We start from the raw sequence: 18,713 nt of genomic DNA, 5'->3' as shown, positions 1-18,713 counted from the left end.
GAGCAACACAAACAGAGCAGTTACACAATGCATAGAGTTCAGGTAGTACACTAACTATAAAAATGTATGATCGTGTCAGTGACCAGCTATGTAACAGTTCAGGGTGCACAGATTTAGTTATTTTGCTCATCTTTTTTGACTCAAGTATCTGTGTTGCTGCCAGAGATGCTTCCCACTTCCCATCTGTACCTAATGAAATTTGAAAATAAAGTTGTGCAGCTGTGGTGTGCGGAGAAAGCCAACATATTGAAGACGTGAATGAATTGTGTGATCTCCTTTGAGCTGCAAATTACTTTGGATGTTAAAATACGGTCTCAAAATTGGAAATTTAAACTTGTGAACAAAGACCATGACGCAACATGCTTCTGTGAGGGCAGGTTAAAGGCTAACATGGTCATTAGCATAAAACTGCTTAACAAATTTATTAGACCATCTGTCATAATGAAGAGAGAGAACAAATTTTTTAGGAATCTGTCAAAAATGAACACTAAAACACTAAAAACCATATTGTCATTAAAGGCAGATAAACTGAAACCACTCTCTCTCTCTCTCTTCGGCTTGCTCCCTTTATCAGAGGTCGCCACAGCGGAGTGATCCGCAAAGCCGATCGGGCATGTTTTACAAATAAACTGAAACAACAAAATAGTCTTTATTCACGCATTTAATAAATTACTGTTAAACTGTGTAAGTTTTATGATTTCAGTTAATTACACATGCTTTTTGTTTAACTTAACCATTAAAACAGAGTCTAGTAAAAATAAAACGGAAAAAAAAAACAAAAAAAAAAAAACAGAATATAGAAAAAAAACCCCTAAAAAACAGCAAAAGATTTTGGGAACAACTAGAAACTATTTGGAAGAAGTCAATAACAACACAGACTGTGGAAAAGTACATACAATGCCAACAAGAATATAAGCTGTTATCAAGTCCAAAGGAGGCCGTAAAAATGAAATAAAATATGTACATTTTTTAAGGCCCTATGTTTTATTTTATTTATTTTTTTAAAGCAAATTCTATGTTTTTCATTTATTTTCTGGATTCCATTTTAATGGTTTCATTAAACTGTAAAAATAATATATATATATATATATATATATATATATATATATATATATATATATATATATATATATATATATATATATATATATATATATTATTGTTTATTTATTATTAAGTATTATTATTTTTTCCCCTAGAAATATGGCAAATAAATTCTGGTGATTATTTTTTTCTGGTACATATAACTTTAAAAAATAATGTTTTAATAATAATTGTATTAGTAGTAGTACTAGTAGTATCATTTCATTAAGTAATATATTTCTGTCACAGTTTCTTAAAGTTAAACCAGACTTATTTTGACGGGTTACTGTGAAGACCTTTCTGTTTTCTGTATGCCGATAGTTGTTCTCAAAAGAAACAGTAAAATGTTCATGAGTGACTCTCAGAGCAGTTCTAGAGATGATGTTTATGTGTATATATATTCATATTGAGGCGGCAGAGGCTGAAAACACTGCAAGCATCACACGCACTTCAGTATGTGTGTAGTAAACGAAAGTGTTTTTTATTTATTTATTTATTTTTTAGTATTTTTGTAGCTCATTATTCACAGACACTAGTCCATATCACATTTAAGTGTACTGACCTACTTTTGATTATTCATCCAAAATTTGGCAAATTCCATGAAATTCCATTTTTATGACTAGATTCTGTGTTTTCCGTATCACAGAAATCATACGGCCCAAACCATTAGAGAAACATGATTTTGGTGATTTTGGAAAATGATTTTGGTAATCACCAATACTGTTAGTTTAGGGCAGCTATGGCACAAACCTTACATTGGGTGGTGGTCTAATAAATGTATCAAACACTATATTTGTCACCTTTCAGATGCAGAGCAGTTCAGTGAGAACTGTTTGAAGAGATAGTTCACCTAAAAGTAAAAAAAAAACTATCATAATTTACTCACCTTCATATCATTCAAAATATACGACCCTTATTTGACTTTCTTTTGCTGAACACAAAAACAGATATTTTGAAAATGGTGGTAACCAAATCACAAATGACTTTTGTTGTGTATATATATAAAAAAAATAAATAAAAAAATAAGTAATTTCTTAAAATATGTTTAATGTTCCACAGAAAAAAGTCACACAGGGTTGGATCAACATGAGGGTAAGTAAACAATGACAGAGTTTTACATTTCTGGGTGAACTACGCATTTAAAAGATGCGCAAAACTTTTGACTAGTGAAACATAAATCAGTGATTGTATTTTTTTTTTTTTTGTCTTAGTCTAGCTCTCTACCACATCCTCTCCAACCTCTCTCTTTCCTGATCACCCCTCACTCCTCATGCTGTCATGGTAACGTGAGATGGATCGTCAGGGGAAACATGAGAAGGCTGAATGTGTATGACGGTAGTGGCCTAACGAGAGTGGCCTAGTGGCCTGTGGATATCAAACGCCTTACGTGGTGACAATGTACACTTGCCTTATACATCGACAGACCTGGTACACAAAAATGAACACCAATTTGAATCAACAAACAACACTATTCAAGAATGCCTTAATACTACTCTGCAGCTATACTACCACTATATACATTTTTCAACACTGATAATAATAAGAAATGTTTCTTGAGGTCCAAATCAGCATATTGCAATGATAAAATAAATGAACCCTCAAACTTTTGAATGATAGTGTATATATAATAGAACTATGATGATATGCATGTAAGCTTGGGATATGATAAAATGCAGTTTGTTTATTTCCAAAATGGTGGCACATTCTGGCAGCTTTAACAGGATGGACCAGATGTCAGTCTGCCCCTTACAAGAAAGGCAGACTATTTACACATTAATGTTTTTATGAAACATGAAGTAAAAAAAAAAACATGTACATTTGATACATTGGCCAGTCCTAAGAGCAAGCAGGTGTGTGTCTTCATCTGAAAGCGTGTTATGTTTAGCTGGCTGTCCTAAACTAGACCCGATGTACACTACAGCTTAATATTGTGCCAACTTCACCCACCCTGCCATAGCAAACCCATCTGTTAAACCAGACAAGCTTCTAGATCTTTCTATTGCTGTTGATTGATGGAGCAGTCAGTGTACACACACACACACACACACACTCACATACAGGTCCGATGGCAGACAGCAGAGCTGTAGGCTCATATAACAGGGATCAGGTATCATGTCTCTGTTGTATGAAGGTACGGCCGTAAAGATGTTAGTCAGCACTGTTCCTACATGTTGCTTTGCTGGAACTAGGGCTAGGCGATATGGGCAATCACGATAATTTTTTTCATATCATTCGATATCAATAATTATCACAATAAATGTCGAATTTCTTTTAAGTTTAAAGTCAGATTTTTGCTCCAAAGTCAAAGTTGTAGAAACCAGACCATTAATTTTCTTTAAAATAAATGTCTGATAATAATAATAATAATAATATCACTTTTTTGTCTCTTAGAAATGCACATTTGATAGTAGCTTGAGGATGCAGAGGTAAATTTTTGTTTATTAGTTAGTAACATCTGTAAAAATTGTAGCAACCTCAGTTTTATATGGTTAAATTTATTCTGACCGTTTTTCTTTTTTTTTTTTTTTTTTTTAATTAAGCTTTGGTCTCCCATAGTAGCAAGCATAAATTTTAAATCATGATAAACACAGTTAAAACCACACATAATGGTACCATGGTAAAAATATAACTACATGGTTTTATAGGTAGCCTATTTGTATGAAAAACGGTAGTCTAAAAACATTCAGTATAAATGCACACATGCTATAGCTTAATCACAAATACACCAGGCCCGTAGCCAGCCTAGCAGAAGAGGTGGGGGGGGGGAATCTTTTTTTTTCTCCAAAAAATTGACCTTTTTCAGTTCCCACCCATTTTCTATTTAACTATGAGGTTCAAATACTTTATTTTGGTGACTACTCATGCACCAATTTGTGCTGCATTATCATGTCTGCTGGTATGTTAATAAGCATGATTTTTTGATTCACCAAATATATTTACTACAATGTTGTCAAGGTATCGCTTTGTTCAGTAAATATACACAAATACCTAAAGCAATAAGTTAGCTAATTAAATGAATGACATTTTTAATGCAATAAATTCACAGATTCTTTATAGTGACACATATACAAATGGTGGGTGGACGTGTGTCCCTCTAGGGGGGTCTGGGGGTAATATATTAAACTGATATCCTGATTTACAGCTCAGATCATGTTCATTATCAAAAACAGTAACATCTCTAAAAAAATTGTAACAACCTTATTTTTATATGATGAAATGTAATTATTCACCTCAATACCATGGTATAAAAATGAACTTTATAGTTTCTAGGTATTTGTATGAAGAACCGTGGTCTTAGTATAAATGTACAAACGCTATTAATCAAAAAATACTGTAATTATATTCCATTACTCCTTTAATAGATTTATTACATGTCATTATATATAATTATATATAATATATATTTATTACATTATATACATAATAATATAACACAGTTCGATATGTCCCACAACTGTGCTGCAATACCATAGTGCAGTCAGTGTTAAAGTAAAAATAATCCATATTAAATGATTCTGACTATCGTTGCGCAGTGTTTCTCCTGTTTGTCAGTGCTGTTTCATCTGATTAAATCGCCATATCATTGTGTTCTTCATCGAATTCAAGCGCTTCACTCTGGATCTCACAGCGCTGTTTAGTGCTCGCGAGTAAATGCATCTGCTCTAGTAAACCTGCGCTCTGCTGCCGTTTGAACTGTGCTCCGAGTGGATAAACGGTTCGTGTGGTGCGCTTCAAACAACTAGCACATTTAATCCATAACGCGATTTTTGTCTTTTTTGTCCCCAAATTTAAGACCGCTTGAAATTTTAATTAAGACATGTACATGTATACTATAATCAGTGTTTCCCACAGGATTTTTTTGAGACTGTGGCGGGTGGACCTTGGTCCCTCTAGGGGGGTCCGGCGGCATGTTGTAGATGTAGGTGTAGATTGAAAAGCCTTCTGACTGTCTCGTTGCACACAGCTTTAAACTAGTTTGAGTCATTTGTGTTCATCGCTGAATTCAAGTGTTTCACACTGGATCTCACAGCGCTGTTTAGTGCTCGCGTGATGGAGTAAATGCACCTTTTCTAGTGAGCTTGCGCAGTGTGACAGTTTAAACTTTGGTCCAAGCGTGGATAAATGGTCCGCGTGGCGCGATTCAAATGAGTCACGCTGTTTCGTTCCGCTTTTGGCACATATCGAACATTTATCGAAGTCTTCATATCGTTTTATCAAGGAAAATTATATCGCAATAATTATCATTATCGAATTATCCCCCAGCCCTAGCTGGAAGTTTCTTGACATGTTTGTGAGGAGGACAGCAAGTGACTGTGCTTATTTCAAAAGTGATTTTGGATTCGAGTGTGTTTACTATACATTGTGGATGATTAATGAAGTGGCCTGACTGAGTTAAAAATTGTGTTGTGTTGGAGTGGTCGATAACAGAATCATTGTGGGTAGGAAAACGTTTGCGACCCATAGCCAAATGCTCTCTTTACTGATTTATGGTGACAGAGGCCAGGGCACACACACAGGCCGTCTTCATCTGACTAGCATGCGCGCGCGTGCGCACACATACACAGCCATTATCTGATGCTCTGATATGGATAGCAGACACACATTTAACTCTTTGTGTTCTTCAGCTCACTCAACTGTCTCATGCTACTCTAAATGTATATTGGATCTGTTCTAAAAGTAGTGAGCCAACTACCAGTACTGTAGGGCAGGGTCTGTTGCACTCCATTACACAGCACTCTGTTTTTGGAGACAACAAAAAGATTTAAAGGTCTGTTAACAGACCTTTAAACAGTGCTCATCAATGTCAAAATACTTGAGGCAGCCAATCAACTCAAAGTAGGCAAGGTTTATCGTTTACAGAAGCAGAGCGCAAATTTCAGAGCAAAGCATCAGTTTTACACTGAAAGAGACTGAGGTAAGACGGAAGTCACAAATCATTTAATATTAGTCAACTGTTAGACCAACAGAAATGAACGACAGCCATATCCAGTAATCCAAACTACTCGACCTTTTCCACTAATATGGCCATTCTGACAGAGAGAAAGAGCAATTAAAGTTGCATGTGTCAATTACCTGCTCTGCGCATCTCCCTCTACAAAGCTGTGAGTTTACTTCAAAAACAATTTTAATAATAAAAGATAATAATAATATATAGTTGGTCCCCCTCATTGCTCAAGACATGGTTACATCCTTCCTGTAGGGCATTAAGTAAAGGCTTTTCATTTATAATGGTTTACAAATATTCTTCACGTTTAAAGGGATGATTCACACGACAGTGAAAATTCTGTCATCATTTACTCACCCATATGTTATTCTCACAATATTTTAAACTGACTTTCTTCTATGAATAAAAGACAATATACTGAATGTCTTGAAGGAGGTTTATCCATGCAATCCCAGTCTGTGGTCATCAAAATGGTTTCAAAATATCTTTTTTTGTGTTTCACAGTTTAACAAAAGTCAAAATGGGATGGTAAGTAAGGGTGTGTTCACACTTGTCTTGTTTGGTTTGATTAAAACAAACTCTTGTGTGATTGCTCTGTTAGTGCGGTTCGTTTGAGTAAGTGTGAAAGCTGCCATCCGAACCCTGGTGCGCACCAAACAAGCGGACCGAGACCGCTAAAAAGATGGGTCTCGGTCCGCTTCTAAGCGTATTCTGGTGCGGTTCGAATTACATATATAAAACCAACAAGGACCAAATACTTCTGAACAAACCCAACTTTGAGGTCAAATACCCGCAGCGCCACTTTAAATCGAATGCACCTTTTCTATTTGTTTGGAGTGTTCGGTGGATATCGGTCATGAAATATACATCATTCAACCCGACCAATCAGGTTGTAAACGTATCACTATGCCTTTAGGTTCGCTGTCAAAAATGCGAGTGTGAACGCTGAATGGACCAGGACCAAATGTATCATTTTCCTTTTTGGTCCGGACCAAACAAACTAAGCGAACTGAACTACAAGTGTGAACATACCCTAAATGATGACAGAATTAAAATTTTTTAGATGAACCATCCTTTAAGACAACCTTAGAATACTTTGCAATGAGTGAAGTAAAAAATATCCAAAATATATAAATAACAGACTATAGACATACTCAGATTTAATTTTTTTTTAAATATATAAAAAAATACATCTGTAGCTTTTTGAAAGTTGACTATTTCCACAGTCAACATTTTTATGTGCCCCAGGTATTTTTTGTAGTTATAGTATTTGCATTGTTAGCTTAGCAACATGCTAAATGATCTGAAAGCAGGTATGCATAATAGTATGCATAATATATTGATACTCTTCTATATATTCATATTTTCATTAGGACTGGGTTAAATGTCTTTCTGAGATTAACATTTGCTGTTCAATGTGTCAAAAATAGTTCATTATCCACATTTTCAACCCCTGAAGTATATGTTAATGTCAGATATTAAAATACTTTTCAAAGTCTTTTTGTTGCTTCCACATAAGTTCAAGAGATTCAATGTGAAAATTTATCCAGATATTAATGTTGGTGTGATTAGGTGTGATTAATTGTGATTACACACAGTCCATCCATGCAATTAATTTGTTAATACAAAATTATTGGCACAAATGAATACTGTTTGATTTATTGTGCATGCTCATTTACCATATTTTACATTTAGATTTTCTTCCTAATCACTCACTTAGTTATTTCTTTAGAACAATTTTAATTTATTAATAATCATTAGCAAATCTCAGAATGATTATTCATATTTAGGTTGTACAGTATGACGTTGTGATGCTTAAATTTACTTGCTGATTTTAGTTTTTAGTGTTTTATTTATTTGGACAAAATAGTATAGAATTTTAATATCTATTAAAATTCTGATTTATTGCTTCCTGACAAAAAATGAAAATAATTGACCCTTTGCAATCAGCTTCCTTCGTCAAATATGCCATTTTGTCCGACAAACAAATCAGACAGGAGAGTAGACCAACTTTGGTGGACTAAAACTTGAAAAATTGTGTGTATTTACGTCTTTCCGCTGTTTAAATATTCTGATATTCCTGCTCTGTCTTGTCTGTCAGCGTGCTGTCAGTTTTCTCTTTGCTCCACGATGTATTTTTTACTGTGTGAGAACATGATGTGTAGCGTGACAGCGGCACTGTTTGTCTGACAAAGCAACATTAACTAAGGGGTCAACTTAACTAAGGGTCAATTATTGGTATCGACCATGCCTAACTGAAAGTTGAGTCTCTTGTGCTTTAAGTACAAAGTGCTTTTTGTGTGCTGCATGTGAGACAGCATCAAACAAATTTGGTGCCAAATCAATCACATGAGATCCTGTCAGTTTGGATGCTGCCTTAGAAGGCTGCTGACAACGTAGTAGTCAATTCATTTTAGTTTCAGAACAGAGCTACTGTCTATACACATTCTCAATAATGGTCACTTCAGAGTTTACCTGAAAATAGGCGTGTGTCCTGGTTTGGGTTTGTTCCATGTGAAATGAGATGGGACAGAAAGAAACTGCTCTCCAGATCCATCCTTCTTTAATCCGTGCATGGCCTCATCAGCAGTTGAGTCAAGCAAAGGAGATACATTCCCGGAGTCATCCATGCCAAGGTCGCCCTTTCCTGACTGAATTGCTGTTGTACAGTCCTGGGAGGTCTTCCTTGTCTTGGAGGGTATGTCAGCCTCAGAGGGACAACACTGGAAAGGGGACATACCCATTGATGGGCTTCCTATCCAGGTGTCTTCGGTCACGCTGCCCCTGGGCGAGGGGCCGGGCGTGGCAGTCGGGGAGTGATGGGGTGATAAAGAGCCCAGGTAGCATATATCAGCACTGGAGTGGCGTCTCTTCCCGCACGGCGATGTCGGACGTGATGAGGGTCGTGAAGGTGATCGAGGGCTCAGCCAGTTCTCGTCTGTGACGCTGGTACGGGGCGAGTGGCAAGGCGACTGGCGGGGCGAGAGAGAATGGCCATGCGAATGAGAAAGGGAGTGAGTGAAGGCCGGGTGATGCTGATGATGCTGCTGTTGCCACACTTCCTCCTGCGGTCCAGCCTGCGGAGAGCAGCCGGGCGAGGTGAGCGGCGAGCCCAGGGTGAAACGCGCCGCTGCTTCATTTAGCTCTGAATCCACGTCGTCGTACACATGCGAGATGGATTCGCAGGACGACGCATCTGAGAACCAACTACGAGAGGAAAGGCTGCTACAGGGACTCGGGCTCAGGGATGAATCTCGATACGAGTGATCTAGAGGCAGGTACAGATGGTCTCGAGACAGAGGTCTGTCGTGGTAGTCTCCATCCGGACCCTTCGCTCTCATCTCATCCTCGTTGGTCTCCATCTCCTGCTGGCAGCTCGGGGAGATGGAGGTGATCTGGATGCTGGGACATTCAAAGGCCTTTGGTGGGCCGTTCCCTCCTCCGCCCACACCTGTGGGTGTGTATTTAGAGTCCTGGTGCTCATAGCTGGGCTCATAGGCCTTGTGGTGGGCCTGCAGGGAGGGGGAGGTGGCAATCAGTTGGGCTGGGGGTGGGCCTCCATGCCGCTGGTGACTGTGTGATTGGTGCACCACTGAAGGAGGCTGCCCCACATTAAGGATGTAAAATGATGTGTTTTCATCCGTTTCTAGATCTAAAAAAATCAAAAGCAAAAAACAAGACAAAACATGGATAGGATGAAACAGACAGAACAATATGGGGAAAAAATAAGCATTTATACAGTGTACTCTAGTAAAAAAAACATTTTAAATACATTTATTTTATACTAAATATAGTTCAAGTCTATTAACATTTACTGACATATCGCTCAAAACTTACCGATATAAAAACTGTAATTAAACTTTATTTGAAGTACTACTTGTGCACTATGGCTGGGCTTTATCGATTAATTCGAATTTACAGTTTTGTCATGATTTTGAATAGAAATATTGCCAAACGTTAGAATTAGACACTTTGACAATATGCCAATGATAACAGTAAAGAGAAAAGAATGATCCAACATGTGACATGCTCATATTGCTAGGTGCAGTCCACACAGAATGCACTTTTGTGTTGACAAAGATGTGACACAGGCGGTGGAAAAGGAAAAACATGCAAGAAGGTTCCAGATGACCTTCTTCTGCAAAAGGCGTGAGTGCAACAGTTAAACGCGTCCACGTTTACATAGAAAAAAAACAATGGAAAAGCAGCGCAATCTAATAAAAAACCTGTAAATAACTCTTACTGTATGTCTAATATTTTATACTTGCATCATGATGACAGGCTGAAAGCTGCTGTTCTTAGTTTTTACAGAACATTTACAGTCATTTTGAATTTGAATGACCTTGTCTTTTGAGATTTTTTTTAAAAGCATTTGCCTTGCATTATCTCTTAACATATAATATGTATAAAACAGGTTTGTACAAGATGCAGTTGTAGTTCATGCACCATTTCTGCAAAGATATTTAACAAGTGATTTGTTTAACATTTACATCATGCTGACAGCTTCATGTGTGGCACACTTGGAATGGGATTTTCTTTAACTAGAGGGTTAATAAAGAAAAAGTGAATCATGTTGTAGTTACACTGGTCAAATGTTCTGAAAAAAAAAAAAAAAAAAAAAAAAAAAAAAAAAGATTTTAGATTTTAATTTTTTGCCATATCACCCACCCCTATTGTGCACAATGCACATTTCTTAATATTAAACCTAAAATATGTTTTAATGTCACTATTGATGAGGATTGTATGAACTTTAATTACTATCGGTCTCTAAATGCTAAATATTTAAAGAACACCTACAGTATACTTGCAAAAGCTCCACTTTAGCACAATTAAATATACCTTTACTTGGACGTCAGCACTACTTCCACACAATTAAAGTGCATTAAATACAAAATTAGTTGTTCCAATTTTGCAGATTTTAAATATACCAATTTAGTATACTAAAAGTACAATTGCAGGGTATTTTTATTAAGTAAATATATGTAAATATATTTGTAATATACTTAGCATGCAATAAATGCATTTTAAATACATTTTAGTATATTTATTTTTCACTAGGGTAGCCAGTGGAGTTCTGAAATATTTTGAGGGAATAGATTTCCATGAATGATGCAGAGCAGAAATACCATGCCTTAAAAACATACTACTAACAATGCGTTCACCCGGAATGACAAAGGTGGACCATGGGCCATCTGTCATAAGAATGTGCATTAATGATATTTGTTCACAGCATTATGAATATTTAGTGCAAAAATTCTGTCTTATAAACATAAATTACATAAATGGCTGTTAATATGTCTGTTCACACCAACAGATGTTCTCTGCCCATCAATGCAACTTTTTTTGTTACAAAGAATCCAATCTCTTTTTATTCACACTGAAGAAAAAAATCCTTGCCAGCGATAAGATTTGCGCTTTTGGTCACATGCCCAGAGTTACTTAAAACAAGACTTGGTGGCCCTCAGAAACAGACTATTTTGCTAAGCAAAATCTAATAGCAGAGGGAAAATCTGTAATTGGCTCTCTCATCTCTGTGCTGTTGTATTTGGTACTGTTTGATATTTTTGATTACAAAAATCTGAACAGCTGTTTGAAAAAAATGGGAATACTGTCTGACTTGCAAGCGGGTGTCAGAAATGGAAAGCTGCGCGCTGCTACCCTCATAGACAGCCGTATTTCTGTTTTTCCCCATACGAGCCACCTACTGTCAGAGAGTGAATTTGCATTGTATTTCAGTCTGGATTATTTTGTTGTTCCTTTTTGTCTGAATAGACAAATAACATGCAAAAATCAAAGCTGAATTTCTGAGCAAGAAAATTTTGTGCTGGTGTGAACTGGCCTTTAATATGCCATAAACTCACGTGACTGCTGCTTACGATAAAACATACATAATGCATACATAATGATAAAAGGTCAAATGCAAAATACAAAATATTAGTGTAAAAAACGGCTTATAATAAAGTGTGGGTAATATACTTATCGACAATCAGGATAACATTTTAAGGGTGGCTTCTATAAGGCAGTGATTTTCCAGCACCAAAGAAGGCTGCAGTGCAGTGAAGTATTTTTTTATTAATTATTTATTTTATTAATTAATTTGGCGCAATATCATTTTGGAAGCACACTTGCATGAGACATTAATTTGTAAAACGAACAACAAAAACCAGAACTATGGTTAGTAAAAAACAGTAAGACATTAAAGGCATAATAGAAGTCACTTATAGAAACTGTATAACATTTACGAAGGTTCAGTGTAATTGCTCGTATAACTAACACATAAATAATTACTGTCTATTGAGGCACTTCAAGGTCTCTGTCTGCTGATAAGAGGGATGAAAGAGACCAGGCTATTTTCTCTCCTCTCTCTCTCCTTTATTGGACTGCTGTTCTGATAGCCTTGAAAAGGGAAGACTCGGGCTAGCTGCAAACAAGCCACTAGGGAATCTGCAGACGCTACAACACTAGCAACAGGTTAACAATAAGAGCATTATAGCACAAACAGTACAGTACTGATATCTCAGTATCAGCGCAAGGGGACGGTAGGGGTGAGAAGCACAGAGAGCGAGTGAGAGCGAGAGAGCAAGATCCATAGAGTCAGATCCATTTAAAAGCGGATATAATGAGACAGAGAGCCGGTGGGTTAGTCAATGGGGAGAATTTCGGGTGGGGCGGCAGATGGGCTCAAATCCAAAGAGGAATAACCCGTGCACATGTCATCTATCTCAGGACGCGCGCAAAAAACACACGGGAAACAAATTCGCACATAGGCGCATGCTTTAGCCTGTCACCACATAGAGACCGACCCTATTAATAACGCCAGCTCGCGCACACACAGATGGCTATTATGCACTAATACTGTACAGACACACACCCACAGAGCATATTGTGCCTGTGGTCTATTAAAGGTTATTGATGAGCTTCCAGTGACTGGGCAGAGGGAGCCTGACAGGGCCAGACAGCAGTGAGCAGCCAGTGAGATGTGTTTCTACAAGCTGCATACAGCCCTACCGAGTCAAAGAAACAGCGTTGCGATTTCACAATGTAATGCAATCAAGTCTTGCTGAATACCATCTTGATTCCCCACTGGTATGGCGCTTTGGATAAAAGCATTAGCTAAATAAATGAACATAAAGGGAGTCATGACCTTTCTTCGCTCGACTGACTCACCCAGTCTTATTTTTTCTTTCTTTCAAACTCTTTCATTTATGTTTCTCTACCCCATTTCTTGTCTCTCTATTTTTACCTCTCTCTATCCCCCTCCATCTGATTGATTTATTTATAGATGCTCCACACACTGCCTGTCATAAGACATGCCTATTTGTGACGACAGAGCCTGACAGACAGGAAGGGGGACAAACCTATGTCTCACACAAGACTCAACATGTCAATCCAACTGTGAACTCTGACCCCAAGGGAAACAGACCACTGGGAGTTTACGCTATCAATCTGACACACACAATGCTGTGATATACTGTGGTATACTAACTTGGAAATGTTCAGAATAACCCTCCATAGAAAAAATATGAAATCTTTGAACCCTAGAGTTAATCGGCAAAGGCGAAGTCTATGTTTTTTTTACCCACAATTTCATGCTGAACTTCATTCATGAGGGAGAAGAGGCTTTGATTGATCTACCAAACGCTGGCTGCCAGTTCATTAGCATAGTGCCATGAATAAATACAATGATGGGGGGATAAAATAAAGGAGAAAAAACACAGAAAGAGAGAGATGAGCATTGGGAGCAGTGGAAAAGCAGGCTGATACTTTGAGTCTGGTGTAAGGTTCAGTTTGGACGTCTAAAGAGATACTAGAGACACTTTTCAAAGGCCTCATTATATCTTAACTATCTTATACATCTTTATTGTAATTAATTTTATTTGGTTGTAAAAATTCAGTCACTAAATGCACCAATTTGGCTTTCACCAAAATTTGTAGTCATTCAGTCCTTACTACACTACCAGTCAAAAGGTTTTTTGTTTGTTAAGAATTCTCTTCTGCTTATAAACCTGCATTTATTTGATCCAAAATACAGCAAAAGCAGTAATATTGTGAAATATTTTTACTATTTAATTTATTGCTTTTTATTTGAATATATTTTAAAATTTAATTTATTCCTGTAATCAAAGCTAAATTTTCAGCATCATTACTCCAGTCTTAAGTGTCACATGATCCTTCAGAAATCATTCTAATGATGATTTGCTGTTTAAAAAACATTTATTATTATTAATATTTAAAACAGTTGAGTAAATTTTTTTCCAATATTATTTTATGAATAGAAAGATCCAAAGATTTATCTGAAATAAAAAGCTATGTAACATTATACACTATACTATTTAAAAGCTTGGAGTCAGTACTTTTTCTTTGTTTTTTTTTTTGTGAAAGAAATTATAGAAATTAATACTTTTATTTAGGATTGCCTATTTAGGATCAACAGAGGATAGAACGACCAGTGCTTAAACAGGGGGGTTTCATGACACTTTAAATTGATCAGAAGTGATGACAGACATTTATAATGTTACAAAAGACTTCTATTTCAGATAAATGCTGACAAAATTCTACTCCGCTGTTTTCAACATGATAATAATAATTTTTTTAGACAGCAAGCAAATCAGAATATTAGAATGATTTCTGAAGGATCATGTGACTGGAGTGATGATAGGGCTGCACGATTAATCGAATGCGTTTATGAGGCGCGCTTAGTCAGTAAAGCCGGTACTTTGATTAGTAGTAAAGCTCCATCAGGTGCGTTCAACTGGAGCGGCAATTAATACACAGAGCCGTAAATCACTGACAAGCTACGCCAAATTGCGCTCATAATCGAATGCGATTCATCTGCGATTATGAGCGCAATTTGGCGTAGCTTGTCAGTGATTAATCGTGCAGCCCTAAGTGATGATGCTAAAAATTCAGCTTTGAAATCACAGGAATAAATGATATTTTATTATTATTAAATGCAGGCTTGGTGAGCAGAAGAGACGTCTTTAAAAAACATTAAAAATCTTACTGTTCAAGTACTGTTCAAGTACCAGTACTGTTTGACTGGTAGTGTATATTCACATTACCCTATAATCACAAGTTTTTTCCTTAATAATCAGAATCAATAAGCATAAATGGAAGACTTTCTAAATTTTTAAAATGATAACCAACCCTACTCCAAACTTTGTTCTTGTTACTCTATTACTATCACTGGCGATTGGCGATAACCGATCCTGGAAGCAAAAACATCTAAAAGTGTGAAATGGCTAATGGCGCCACAGAAATTGCACACTGCAGCTTTAAGGCAGAGAATAAAGATGAAGAAAAAGAAAAAATACATTTTAAAAATGACAGTGTGAGAGAAAGACACAGAAGAATAACAGACAATGAGTGATGAGCACCACAACTAGCTCTCCAAGAACAGCTTGTTCCCCCAAAAGACCTCCTAGCCTTCCTAGCAGAATTAATGAATTCCATGTTGAAAGTATTGTGGCAGTCCTCTGGCCTTCAGCTCACATAACAAAGATACATTCTGTAATGTGACATCTGCATCATCTGTCAAAAAAATGAAAGTGTTGGAGCCACAGCATAGCAAGAGCAAATGCTCTGACACCGTGGTTCCTGTGATATCAGTGCAAATTGGAATCTAGCTCTATCTTACCAGTCAAAAGTTCTTAAACAGTAAGATTTAAAAAAAACAAAACAAAAAAACATTCTGCTCACCAAGACTGCTTTTTTGATCCAAAGTACAGTAACAAAAACAGTAATATTTTGAAATATATTTACTTTCTAAATGAATATATTTTAAAATGTAATTTATCCTGTGATCCAAACTAAACATGATTCTTCTGAACTTTCTAATTATCAAAGAAACCTGAAAAAAAAATTCTACTCTGCTGTTTTTAACATATTATTATTATTATTATTATTATTATTATTAACAACAACAATAATAATACATGTTTTTGGAGCAGCAAATTAGAATATTAGAATGACTCATGTGACTGGAGTAATGATGCTAAAAATTCAGCTTTGAAATCACAGGAATACATTTAATTTTCAATTTTCATATTTCAAAAATGTACTGTTTTTGCTGTACTTTGGATCAAATAAATGCAGGCTTAGTGAGCAGAAGTGACTTCTTTAAAAAAACATTTAAAAAAAACATACTGTTCAAAAACGTTTGACTGGTACTATATTTACAAAAAGCTACACTACTGTTGAAGTGCTGATATGTTTTTTTTTGTTGTTTTGTTTTGATTTTTTTGAAAAAAGTCTCTTATGCTCACCAAGGCTTCATTTATCACAAATACAGCAAAAACAATAATACGGTAAACATTATTTTATTGCCTTTGTAATTTATTCTTGTGATGGGAAAGCTTGAAATTCTTGGATAAATGGAAAGTTCAAAGAATCTTTTGCAACATCGTAAATGTAACATATAAATGTCTTCAGTTAATGCATCCTTGCTAAATAAAAATATTAATTTATTAAAAAAAAAAAAAAAATGTTCTGAATCCAAACTTTTGATTTGTACTGTTATGTGCATTACAAACATGTTGCATACTTGAAGATGTTTGTTGCCTTGTACACACACACACACACACACACAAATTAGTTTCTGCTACCTTATGTCTGCTGGGAACATCAGTGAGAGAAAACCTGACCCAGATCAACCCAGAACCATCTGCTGGAAGGAAATGAGGGAAACTGCAAAAGTGTAGTATTGTGACTAATATGGCAAGCAGTTTAGTTACGACAACAACTCTAATTTACCACTTAAACAGCGCGACAGTTGCTTGAGTTTCACAGAAACCTTTCATCCGGCTCCAATCTTCCTCAGCACACTCTCACAGAACCTGGGTCACCAATAATCTATGATGAAGAAAGCACAACTGATCGTACGCAGTATGAGGAAAGGAGTCCCAGAGTCTGCCTGCTTATATCAGACGCTGTTTAGTTCCACATCAGACTGACTATCTGGTTAAATAAAGAGCCCTAAGAGGCTTTGCTGTTCCTAAGCTAATATTAGTGGGAAATCGCTGTAGTGCACTGAGAAGCACTCAATGCCTTGTACAGTCTGTGACACTACTAATACACGGGCTTTCGCCAGTAAAGTCACCCAGAGGTGAGACCAACTATCCCTACCTGGTGCAGTGTGTCTGTGTGTTTGTGTGCACGCTGAAGACATCAATATGGGATCAGACGCCGTGGAGACAGTAAAGGATTGCGAGGGAAATCGTGTCAGCATGCAAACACACAAACAGCTTAATTGCTTTGATTTTTTGAATGCATACAGGATGGAAACTGACGACAGGAAGTAAAATTTATGAAAACTTTAAAGCTCTTGCCTCCATTAGTAATGACGTCCACATAATTCAATTTAGCACAGATGAAGCATGGACCTCTCCAAACATCTACGCCTGCTGTGAAGGAAGAACGGTACTTATCCTAACGCACCTGTCACGACGCAACTGTTTGGTTTGGATTGGAACCACTGCTAACGAAAGATGGAGGCAGATGTTCTAAAGATCTTTAAGGGATGTCTGGTCCGTGCGGTAGATGAATCAACATCTAACTAATTATCTGTGCTGTGACTTTGATGCAGCAATGACGTCTAGTTAGTTTGTTGGTTGAGGAATGCACTCATCTACAAAAACTCACGTACATAGTCATTTGAGGTACCCTTACGAGTTTATTGAGAACTTATTGTAGGAAAACAGACCATTTAAACACTCAAGCTTCATTTAAGAGCATCCTGCGTTCTTCGATTTTCCATTTTGGCTCTGTTTTCAAGTCTTGCGTCACTTCATTTTCCTACTTGCACATGTTGTTTTGCTTTCCCCGGCTTCTCTCTCGAGTCATTTGTTTTGCTGATGCTTTGTGAAAATCATTTAACAACTCAAGAATTGAGAAAACATCAAAAGTGCACGTACATCGTGACCTCGGTCACTGATATTAAATTCCTTAATTCGGATTTCAACAACCTGTGTGAACTCCGGGCTACAAGATGTGCACGTACCTGCTTCAAAAAGGGTCAATTCCTGAATTGCTTACACAACATCCTGACCTGAGTGCTTGTGTGCGCGTATCATCTGTAGCGTTGAGTGTAACCTAATCTGGAGTTCCCTACTTGCATGTACGAAAGGTTTTCCTTACAGATCAAACATCTAACTGTCTCTCTTGTCCAGCTGGCCTAAAAACATAAACAACGTATTGTAAATCAAAAATTGAATGATGATGACTTTAAGTAAGCGCTTTCGCTTGACCGAACAAGCTGCCTCCTAACACTGCCGGTTTCTAAGAACTGCTGGCAGAGTGCCGTCACTTCTAAACACTGAGTCTCTGACGCAAGCCGCACAGAGCAGCCCACACCTGTAGCACCGACATCTCTGTAGCGCACAACTGCAGCCGATTAAGAGCACAAAGAGATGCACAGCGAGAGTGTGTGTGTGACTGAATGTTTGTGGCCGTGCGTTTCTGCCTTTGTCTAAGCTTGAATACGAGTGTGTGGGCATGTGTGTGTCTCATTAGTCGATGTTGGATGCTCTCAGTCAATCAGACTGAGTTGAAAGAGGGCAGCTTGCGGTCACACACAATGACAGGTTTTATTTGCTAATTTTAGTTAACTACGTTTTTTTAGTAGCATGACACTAGCTCAAAACAGTTCAGCTTTTCCAGCAACATGCTATTTTTTTCCTACAAGAAG

General features: G+C 37.0%; 1 protein-coding gene across 2 annotated transcripts in view; it reads right to left on the bottom strand.

The window, feature by feature from the left end:
• Positions 1–18,713, bottom strand: part of nfatc3a (nuclear factor of activated T cells 3a) — a 76,615-nt gene that overhangs the window by 45,033 nt on the left and 12,869 nt on the right. For both annotated transcript variants that reach the window (XM_051116146.1, XM_051116147.1), the window contains exon 2: positions 8,504–9,680. In XM_051116146.1, coding sequence (XP_050972103.1) covers positions 8,504–9,680 — 1,177 coding nt within the window. The remainder of the gene's footprint in view (positions 1–8,503; positions 9,681–18,713) is intronic.

This window comes from Labeo rohita, chromosome 7, assembly GCF_022985175.1.
Source record: "Labeo rohita strain BAU-BD-2019 chromosome 7, IGBB_LRoh.1.0, whole genome shotgun sequence".
NCBI classification, from domain to species: domain Eukaryota; kingdom Metazoa; phylum Chordata; class Actinopteri; order Cypriniformes; family Cyprinidae; genus Labeo; species Labeo rohita.
The sequence above is the reverse complement of the archived record's forward strand: the minus strand, read 5'-3'. Positions and strand labels throughout refer to the sequence as shown.